General features: G+C 37.1%; 2 protein-coding genes across 3 annotated transcripts in view; one reads left to right on the plus strand and one right to left on the minus strand.

Moving 5' to 3' along the window:
• LOC125029745 (SWI/SNF-related matrix-associated actin-dependent regulator of chromatin subfamily A-like protein 1) overlaps positions 1–2,672 on the plus strand; it is a 4,571-nt gene extending 1,899 nt beyond the window's left edge. Inside the window, exons 2-5 of one of the 2 annotated variants that reach the window (XM_047619861.1) lie at positions 749–1,254; positions 1,490–1,627; positions 1,733–1,848; positions 2,003–2,672. In XM_047619861.1, coding sequence (XP_047475817.1) covers positions 768–1,254; positions 1,490–1,627; positions 1,733–1,848; positions 2,003–2,113 — 852 coding nt within the window. In that variant the 5' untranslated portion in view covers positions 749–767 and the 3' untranslated portion in view covers positions 2,114–2,672. Of the gene's footprint in view, positions 1–737; positions 1,255–1,489; positions 1,628–1,732; positions 1,849–2,002 lie in introns of both variants that reach the window. The other variant, XM_047619860.1, reaches the window with a different exon arrangement.
• Positions 2,673–8,223: 5,551 nt separating this feature from the next.
• LOC125029978 (serine/arginine repetitive matrix protein 1-like) lies at positions 8,224–11,218 on the minus strand. Its single transcript, XM_047620184.1, has 2 exons — positions 9,557–11,218; positions 8,224–8,682 (listed from the first exon to the last, which is right to left on the minus strand). Exons 1-2 carry the CDS (start codon positions 11,202–11,204, stop codon positions 8,513–8,515), a joined length of 1,818 nt encoding a protein of 605 aa, XP_047476140.1. The 5' UTR covers positions 11,205–11,218; the 3' UTR covers positions 8,224–8,512.

Genomic DNA, 11,218 nt, shown 5'->3' on the forward strand with positions numbered 1-11,218 from the left:
GCAATAAACGTCCCTAGATGCCTCCTGTGACTGTCTCTAACCATATGTTGCTGTACACATACCACTATGGTAACACTATGGTAGTTCTTTCTGTTTCTATATTTATATCATGGAAAAAGTAGCATATTTGAGTCTTATTTTGAAATGTAATATGACCAGTTTTTAAATTTTTAGAAATAAATCATGCAGCTAATCCTGGGGAATTTTATTCTGCCTTTCTTTTTGTTTAAAGTTAGTCTTAACTTAGTTTGCTGAGCATATTTTTTTCTGTAGCTGTAAATCTGAGCTTAAGTAAAATGTTTTGCAGAATGAAAATGAAAAAAAAAACTTTCATAATTTCTATACTCTCAGAGAGAGCAAAGGAAGACTGCAAATATTTATTTTAAGCAACAGTATTATTGATTTGAGTTTGTCCTCTCATTAGAGTAAATAATGAAAACACATTTAATATTAGCCAATCACAATGCTGGAAAAAAGGAAAAAGGGTATATCCCTGATCATGAAGAGCAGCAATGTACTGCATATTATAATGTTATATATTCCTTTATATTGCTCCTTGAAATTATGAATATGTTAAACATAGTTGGTAAAGTAATTAGATGTATAGTTTTAATAAGAAAAGCTCAAAATATTATGTGTGTTTCACTAAGCAGTCTTTTCTTTTCTGTATGTTGTTTGAATTATGTCTGAACTTAATAACATTTCAAGAATTATAATTTGTTTATACACGTATCCAGTTTATGCATAGGTAACAGAAAGGTGAGAAGATGAGTGGCCTTACAAAGGAGCAACTGCAGCGCATGGAAGAGAATCGGCGAAAGGCCTTGGCAAGGAGGGCAGCAGCCCTGGCAGCAGCAGGGAATAGCAACAATAACCAGCCTGCAAAACCCAGTAATTTCCAGCCAACGTCTGGTGGTGGAGCCATCAAGCCTTCCAGCAGTGCAGCTACACAGCCACATAATAGACAGATAAGCCCGACAGGAAACCCTTTTAAACCGGGAGGGCAGCAGAGTACATTTTCGCAGAACACATTCCCAAAATCAGGTCCCTCTAGTCAAAATAGCCAGCCTGTCAGCAATCAGACTTCGGTACCAGGGAAATCAGCATCAAACTTTTACAAGACAGGTCAGACAACTATCAATAACAACACACAATTTAGCAAGAGCAATGCAACAAGCTCCAGTTTCAGCAACAACACACAGTCTAAAGCACAGAGCCAACCACCTGGCAACATATCAAAACAGACAGGTGAAGGTAAGCATTCAAAATCTCTAACCTATTTGTAAAGATGAATTGCTTTGATATTGATTGATTGTTATACATATTGATGAAGTGCTTTCTTTGATCTATTACAATTGTAACTTTCTTGATATTAGAGGTGGTCTTTCATTGACTGAAGGAAGAATATTTTGTCAAAAGAAGAGAAACACAGAAAGAAGAAAACAAATCTTTTATTTACCATTTCTCTAAATTATCTATTATTTTCTAGCTTCAGGAGCAAAACCTGTGTTTGGTAAGAATGTCAATGGTACCTTCCGACTGATGTCCCGTGAGAGGTTCATGGTAGAAGTTGGATATCATCAACAGATGATAGAAGTCTTCAAGACAATGGCAACAAAGAAATATGGTATGAGAAATTTAAGTTGAATATAGACCAAAATGATTATTGTTTTTATTCAGAAGTCTTAAAGAATTGTTTACTTAAATGCTGTAAATTTGCATTTGATTCCAGATGTTGAGACCAAAAGATGGAACTTTGAACTGAGTGATCATGAAAAGTTAGTTGCTGCACTTGCTCCTCTCAGACCAGCCGTGTGCATCAGTCCTTTGCCGTTATTTGTCCGCAAAGTTAGTTCACATGTTCTGCCTGTGGTCATATTGCACTATTTAAACAAAAACCATATATGATACAGACAGCTTATACATTTGATGATCATTAAACAGTGAAACACTGCTTACCATCTTATCCCAATTCTTATATCATTTTACTGTCAAATTTCAGATTCTGAGAGCAGCTGAAACAGAAATCCCTGCTTCTTGCGTTGACTTGTTTGGACTTGACCCTAAGCTGTTGGATGCCTTGATGCCATTTCAACATGAGGGAGTATGGTGAGTGTTAACTGTGTTGGCTCTGATACCATCTGTTCTTATTGCCATGTTTTTTGGCTGTTTAGTTTGCTCCTATGTATGGATTCTTTCTCAACTTTCTTTGTTTATGAGCACTTGACATTGTGAAAGGATGCATAGTTGTAACTATATTTGGTAAGTCTTTGGTATGATCATAACAATCATAGCAAAAACTTAAAAACAAGAGATGCAGAACTGTTCTCTTTATGGCTTTTATTCATGATGTTAAATACTGGTACATTAGAAAGTAAATGAAGGTGAGTGTTTTATTTTGTTCTTAGGTTTGGTGGTAAAAGCAGTATGAAAATAGTTTATAAACATGGATTTGTCATAAATGTCTTTGTATACAATTATTCTTATTTATTATTTCTTAAAACAAAGGAATGATCAGGTAAAAGTAAATGCTACAATATATATATATATATATATAAATATATAATTTTTTATCTTCTTTTCCTGTGTTTTTGTCTTATCCATCCACTCCTTCACCCACCTACCCAACCAAACATCCACCTACTCAATAATAAAATCCATCCTCTTAGCCTCATTCACTCACTCCCTCACACACGCACACACGCACGCACGCACGCACGCACGCACGCACGCACGCACGCACGCACGCACGCACGCACGCACCCACACACACACACACACACACACACACACACACACACACACACACACACACACACACACACACACACACACACACACGCACCCACCCATGCACCCTCCTACACACACACACACACACACACACACACACACACACACACACACACACACACACACACACACACACACACACACACACACACACACACACACACACACACACACACACACACACACACACACACACACACACACACACACACACACACACTCTCTCTCTCTCTCTCTCTCTCTCTCTCTCTCTCTCTCTCTCTCTCTCTCTCTCTCTCTCTCTCTCTCTCTCTCTCTCTCTCTCTCTCTCTCTCTCTCTCACTCACTCACTTTTACATGCTAACACACTCATACAAATTGCTTAGATATACTGTTGTATTTCAAGATCAGAAATACACAATGTTAATATGTTTATTTGTTTTTGAATTTAGGAACATTGATAAGAATTTACTCTGCTGTAATTCTAGTTATAGCAATATCTTCATGTTAGCATAAATAAAGATTGCTACCAATTTAGTAACAAAGATATTCTAATATATAATATAATATATATGAAAGATACATATTTAAAAGTCTATATGTACAAAAAGTATGAGGATCATAAATATAATATATGTAAACTACAATAAGGTAAACTATATTATTTACTATGGTGGCATAGAAAATGTCTAGTGATATAAATAGGTGACAAAGGATTACAATCTTAGATAGATGCAGCATGCCTGGGATAATGGATCTATTTTACATCTAATCTCACAATTGTTATTCTGGAACTGTATGAATAACTTAAGTTAGTTACCATATTCTGGGATAATTCTTATACTACATACAGCTTGGTGCAGTTAGACTTTATGCCAATAAATTCAAATTCTAATAGAGCCTAGTCTCAGATTTAGGAGAATACAAGTGTAGATATGATCTCAGGGACTAATTCCCAAGCATTTTGCTGTTTGTTTCTAGTCTTCAAATTAAATAAAAAAAAGAGAGAAAGAATTGCTTGGATTACATAGCACAATTATGGAGCACTACACAAGATATTGAAGGATATTGTTTGATCACTCCAGTCTAGAATGCAAAGTGAGATCAGTTGGATAACTCATCTTTTTGGACATTACACTGTTCATTATAGTTTTGTTCCATGAAAAGAAGTAGAACCCATAGCTGTCGTACCTGATTCATAAGATTTTGGACTACCAGAAAAGATATTTGCATTTCAAATATGTTACTGGTATGATACTCTTATTTAATCTATGATCATCTGTTGTCAGAATCTAGAAGTTCATAGATATATACATATAAAGTTCGCTTTCAGATAAGGAACCTTATTTATTGGTTTTAGTAGTTTAAGTATTTTTGTAGCAGATGTAACTAGTAATTTCAAGTCACAGACATGTATTTTCTTAGATTAACCCATCTACATGGAATGTGGAGGCTTCATTTATATGAGATTAACTTGGAAGATTTGATGCCATTGTTTTTAAATAAGAACCCAAATTCAAAAATACAAGTTCTGTATTTTCATGCAGTCAGTTGTGAAACATGGAGGTTTCTGCTAGATTATTTAATTTTGGTGGTGGCACATTGTATGATTCAAATCTTTTACAGAGGGGATGGGTTGAAATACAAATATGAGAAACTTATACAGCTTGTAGAAGTAGGTAGCACATCTAGGTGGTCCCTGCATTTGTCTTGGTAACAGAGACTGAGAAAACTTTTTTTATTTGTATAGTTTGATAGTTTTAACCCTTTGCTACAAGATGACATGTACAGTCATGCCATGTGGCATGGCACTTTCCCAGATACCACACACATCAAGCTTGCTCTAAGTTGCTTGCACTTAACAGCTGTTCACTTGTTTGGCCATGATGACCATAATCAGTTGTAGTTCTTCAAAAGTAGATTAGAGTCATTTTTTGGCCATGTTTCTTGGGGAATTATATATGCAGCAGCCAAAATCCTAGAGTAGGGATATTGTATGACTGACTGCTTGTGGCACCTGCAATGCATGGTCCAGTAAGGTGTATGAAACACCCTCAGTTAGAATACAGTTTGATTCTCACTAGACCAGCAAGCTTGAAAACAGGCAGGTTCCAGAGTAGCATATTTTCTAAACAACTTACATTACCTGTTAGTTTCTTAGGAGGCATTTTGGGGGTTAATATCACTTATCAAAGGGAAGATAGTAACATCAGCTATGCTAGACACACAGTATGGAATTGTGATGGTGCTACCTGGTCAAATAGCAATTTAGTATGTGTGCATTGAATAACTTTAAACCAACTGATAATATTTTTTTATGTTTGAGTATTCTTGGTTTGACACCAAATGTTTGGCTTCCTACTCTAGGTGTTTGCTCACCTGCTTACTTTTACAATACGTGTCTTGTTGACTTAGATTATCATATTCGAGTTGTATCCATTCACCCAGTATCCCTGCTCTGAGTGTGTCCTGTTGGATTAGGATTCCTTTTGAGTAGTTTATCCCTGCATGTCCTTGTATTGTCTTCAGTGCTCTTCTTAGATATGATTTCTCTATTCATTCCGAAAAGAAATTGCTGTATTCTTCTCTTGAAGATTTGTAAGTCTTGGATCTCGTCTGCACCTGGCTACTTCATGCAGTAAGATTTTGCCGTCATCACTAATCTTCTGAAGCTGTTGTTCCTTTTTAATGCTGGTGATTGAGGATTCTCTCTAGCTTTGCTGGCTTTTGCAGTTTCTTGTGCATTTGTTTTGGTAGGAAATCTGGCTTGTGTGATTGGTACGTTAATTGACTTCTAATTTATTCTGTTATCTTTGGGTGTTACACTGTACTGATGCTAAGGGGCATCCCTGTGGATTATAAAGGGTTTATTAATGTTGTATAATAATCATTTGTGATTGTTGTTTAAGTAGCTGTAATTGTTGTCTGTTCTTGCACTGCTTAACATCCATGATAAATTCTTGAAAAGAGGGACATTATGTAAAATGGACATTATGAAAACATGGACTATAGTTACGGTATATGGGCTACTGTAATAAGCTAAATGGCACAGGAGATGCTGTGGGTAGGAGCCATGATACATGATGCAATAGGAATTTCAAAATACATCCAAGAAACATGCAGTAACTTATGAGGTTATATGTTGGGAGCCGTGGACGTATGCTGTTGAGTGTTTCCCAGAGGAATGGTAGTTGGCTTAAGACTCTTATCATTTTTGCTATTGTGGTTATTTTCATTATCATTATCAATATCATTTGTATTTTTATATAAATATTTGTATTTATTTGATATCTATATTTATGATATTGTTTTTGTTGTTGTTATTATTATTATTATTATTATTATTATTATTATTATTATTATTATTATCATTATTATTATTATTGTCATAAAAAATATTGTTGTTATAATTGTTATTATTTTTGTCCTTATTATTACTGTTATCATCATCATCCTTATCCTCATCACTATCATTATCACTCTTATTATTGTTATTGTAATTGTTATCATTATTGTTATCATCATCATCATTATCATTTTTTTTTAATGAGGATAATGATATCATTATTATTATTGTTATTGTTGCTATTATTATTATTGTAATCATTATTATTATAGTTATTATTATTATTATTATAATTATTATTATTATTATTATCATTAATATTGTTATTATTATTATTGTTGTTGTTGTTGTTGTTGTTTTATTATTGTTATTATTATTATTATTATTATCATTATCATTATCATTATCATTATCATTATCATTATCATTATCATCATCATCATCATCATCATCATCATCATCATCATCATCATCATCATCATCATCATCATCATCATCATCATCATCATCATCATCATCATCATCATCATCATCACTATTACTATTATTATCATTATCATTATCATTATCATTATCATTATCATTACCATTACCATTACCATTACCATTACCATTACCATGACCATGACCATGACCATGACCATGACCATGACCATTATCATTATCATTATCATTATCATTATCATTATCATTATTATTATCATCATCATTATTATTATTATTATTATTATGGTTATCACAATTGTCATTATTGATATTGGTCTTAATTATATTGATTATTATTAATGTTTATGATGGCATATAAAAAATCTTTGGTACAATACATGGGAACTTAACTTGATCATTATCATCATATATGATTAATATTGTGAGTGCTACATATCTTTTTGATTATTATTATTAAAATTGTTTTTATTGTTTTTATTACATGAGTTTTCTTCATATATCATTACTGACGTCATAATATTGAACAGTACTGTGATTACTTATAGTTTCATTAAAACCAGAGGTTCAGTGTGCATAATGCCTGTTGTCATTGGTAACAAGCCTGTTACAGTTACAGTTTATCTGGAAGTGTGTTCTTCTCTGTACATATTTGTGTGGCAGACATGAACTCTCTTGAGGTAGGTTGAAGGAAGCCTTTATGGCTGCAGGATTTTTTTTTTTTTAGCTCAGAATTTAAAAGTGTGAATTCTGGATTGGTTTCAATAATAATGATTCCATTGATAGAAAACTGGTGTTGTTGGTGGATTGATTAGCACATTGGCTAGTTTTGATTATAATAGTTATTCAATGATGAACATTATTTTTTATGGCTTACCAAACACAATTAGATTTAGTGAATGACTGTAGTACAGTGATTAAAAGCACAAATTCAATGATAAGTTACTAAAGGGAATTGCTAATATAGAAATAAATTACAGGTGTCCTTGTCATGACCTATCTGTTAAGAATGAACAAAAATTACTTACCCTTTATATCAACACTACCTTGGGCTGCTTGGTTGACATTCAGTAACAGCACACAACCTCTCTCCCATATATACTCATCAGGAAGAATGGGAGTCAGATATTGCCGAGAGGGAAAGGGAGAGTGATACTGAAAGTTGGTATGTGCAAAATGGAGAAGTTCAGTGGAAGAGGAAAGATATCTCTAGCTGATATTTATGGCACTGTAGAGAGATTAAGATTGAGGTAGGTAGGTAGTTTGGTAGGTAGGTAAGTTGAAACTGAAACTGGAATTGAAATGGAGAAGAGGATTAAGAGAAGGAAAGATGATTTAAGTAAATTGACTTAGAAAACTGGAAGAAGTTGAGGTTGTGGTATGTCTCTTGGAGACCTGTTGGAGCACAACACACACTTAATGAAATCCATTAACTGAGGTGGAGTATATTATCATTTATATAGGGTGTCTGTGATTTGAGAAACAATTCATTTGTCATATTAATATATGGCACTGGATTTGAAAGACAATATTGATCCCAGGAATGATCTTCTTTGTACACTTGTATTGGAAAAGATGGGTTACTGAGTAAAGAAATTGGCAAGACTGAAATGCCTTTGTGTTTTAATATTATGAGGGTAAATTATTGGCATTTATGGTATATACAATTTTTTATTCAGACATTTCAAATGGAAACTCATTATTTATATACATAGTACAAAATTCTCATTGGCAAATATTCTTCAGATTTTCAATATAACTGCCAGCAGATTATTCCATATTGTAAGGTAGAAATAAATGATTGCATGAAAATGAAAGAAATAGCTACAATATGAATGAATTTTCACTTGGGATACGTTTTTATATTAAATTCTGTATATAATATTTAACTTTATGATCAGCTATACAGTATTTAGTCTGTGGTTAAGATTGCTTTAGAAGAACAAACTTTCAGTGTACATACTCGCCATGAACCAATGCAAGGTCCTGACTCCTGCCAGGAAACTCTTGTTCAAAGCTTGCTTTTGAAATGCTTCTTGAGAATGTTGGTGTCTTTGCCTGCTCACCCAGGGACAGTGGAGAAAGGTCGTCTTCAGGTCGGCCTCCGGGACGTGGGGTGTCTGGAGGGTAAAGAGAATCAGATGCTGCAGTGCTTAAATTATTAAAGTGCGGGTAAGATTGTCTAGAAAGGTGATTTGGAGTGGAGAGAGTTACAGTCTGTGGTGACTAGCTCTAGTGAATTATTAAAATTAAAAGATTGTCTGGGAAGATGATGGGGGGGTATAGGTAATGAGGCCCAAGGGTTTTTGCTCAAGTTGATTTCAAAATTTATTTGAAGATGGGGAAAAGTGGCAGATTGAATGATACTTGCTGTTGTTTTTATCATGTGTTATTTTGACTTAGACTAGAGCATAGTATTGAATGTGATTTGTATGATGCGAAAGTGGTGCTCATGGGTACTCAAGGTACACAGCAAGGTATCTTGATAATGCTTGCAAGCATAATGTATTTTTACACTTTTTAGTTTTTCCTATTGTGAAACAATTATACTGCTACAATTGTAGCTCAGTAAATGCAACATGCAATCCAGCTATCATAATCATAAAGTTGCATGCATTTGCAAAGCAACCAGGCCATGCTACTGTTTTTTAGTGGGCAGTCTCCCAGGATCCCGTTGGCATGAGCTGTCAGCGTGGCTCTGTGTTATTATCTTGGTTATTGTTTTAAATGATATCGCAATTATTTTTGGTATTATATTATTTTCAAGAGCACCAGGCCACAGGCAGGATTAATATATTCATTTCCACAGCCTCCTTTCGTGACTTTTTTTTATTATTATTTTTTTAATTATCAAGCAGTGGTCCTGGTTTAAAAGGAAACTTCCTTTAAATGCTTATATGAGTGATTCTAACATATTTGAGTCAACAACTCATACGCATGCATGACCGCGAAGTTATAGCAAGAGCACAAAAACAAAAAGAAAAACAGACTTACTAGCTCGCCCGGTCGCCGACGCCAGTAGGTGAGCGTACCGGTCCTGCCGCTCCTTTCGCAAGTTCTGTATGTAGGTCGCAGTCACTGCGCTTGTGGCCGAGCGCAGGCGAGTAGGAGGCGAATCGACAATCTCAGGAGCTTGTGGCTCAGGATGGACTTGCTCGGGAATCCTTCGGCGCGAGGCTCTCGAGCTTTTCGTGAAGCGCTGGCGATTCGCTGCGTTGAGCGTGTCGGCTGACAAGGCTCCGTGGCGTCTATTTTGACTTGTTGCTGTTCTTCTGAGTGTAGAAATGACGGGCTTTGATTTTTGCCTGGTCGGATTTTGTGATGCATTCGATAGTCTGCGTCTGGGAGCTTTGGGAGTCGTCGGCCGGCCAGTGGAGTCTCTTCTGTAGGAGGAAAAGCTCCTGGGTGCCACATATTGAGACCGAATATTAGGCAGACTAGGGACTTTTGTCATATTGCCCTTGCCCTGTATTACGCTTTTAGGCCTGTCATTCTCTTGCTTGCTTAACCTCCTGGATCTTCGTTGCGCCTCGGGCAGGGTGAGGATAATGCTTGGTAGGGGCGTGGATGGACGCGAGCCCTTCATGCCATTTTTGGTCGCAGCTCTGTCTCTGAAGATTATGACCTGGTTTGACTTGAGTTTCAGAGTCTGGTGGGCGTAGTTGTTGTGGTGTGTCGGCGGTAGATAGAGGGCGGTGTCACTTTGCGACCTTTGAAGGGAGCTCCTCCTCGACATCTCGACGACTCCTCTCTTCTTCTTCTTGGACTTCCTCGATTTCTTCTTCGTTTTCACCGAGCTTTTCTTGCTTTGGGGCAATAAACTGAGGGAAGCTCTTCTACTATTATCTTTCTTGTGGGAACTTGCGGGCTTGGCGGCGAACCCCTGTAGGCGCCCCGCCCCCTTCCCCATAACCCAGCGAGCGGTGTCGGCAGGAGGACGTCCCGGCTGAACGGGTAGGGAATTCCTGGCCAAAGGCGGTGAGTCGGCGCTGCCAGGTGGCGGTTCCAAGCCTGTATGTGGGGAGTCTTTTCTCGGAGGTGGTGAAGAGCGTCCAAGGAAAGGTGATGCTGCTGGATCCTCTTTTGGGTCTGAAGGAATGTCAGCAGTAGGAGATAGAGTATTTGGAGTAAGTGTTAGGTCTTTGTTGAGATTTAAAGTATTTTTGAAGAGACCGTTTACTGGTGGCACAGAAGCATTTAAGATAGATGGTGGGACTGCTATAGAAAAACAGGTAGTATAGACAGGGTCATCTGTCCTTTGCTTTGGAGGAGAGGCTTGTAGGAGATAAGACGACGGAACACGGATCAAGCTTGAGGGCTCTTTGCTTAGAGTCTCGGAGTCCTGGAGTGGACTGGAAGGTGGGGAGGTGGGGCGTTGGGACACACTTGAAGGATCTGTCAAAGTAGCATGAGAACCTCCAGCCCTTAATGGGGCCTGATTCGAGGACGAGGTATGTTGACCGGCGGGCGATGAAGGCCGATTCGAAGACGCGGGTGGCTGGGAGGTTGTTGCTGACGTCGGCTCAGCCTTCGGCGCTGAAGGTCTGAAGAGAGGGAAGAAATGTCTGAGGCAGCCAGAACCCTTTCCCTCCACCCACCGCGATGACTCCTGGGGTTGGACCCTGGCGCGGAGAGAGGGCATCCTGGACGTCGTAG

The sequence above is a fragment of the Penaeus chinensis genome, chromosome 10, assembly GCF_019202785.1.
Source record: "Penaeus chinensis breed Huanghai No. 1 chromosome 10, ASM1920278v2, whole genome shotgun sequence".
Taxonomy (NCBI): Eukaryota; Metazoa; Arthropoda; class Malacostraca; order Decapoda; family Penaeidae; genus Penaeus; species Penaeus chinensis.

What these genes read in the sequence shown, in the direction of transcription:
- LOC125029978 (XM_047620184.1), bottom strand. Translation starts at nt 11,204, where the DNA reads ATGCCCTCTCTCCGCGCCAGGGTCCAACCCCAGGAGTCATCGCGGTGG. An exon ending in GTCGGCGACCGGGCGAGCTA is followed by an intron (nt 8,683 to 9,556) that starts GTAAGTCTGTTT and finishes TTTACCCTCCAG; the next exon opens with ACACCCCACGTCCCGGAGGC.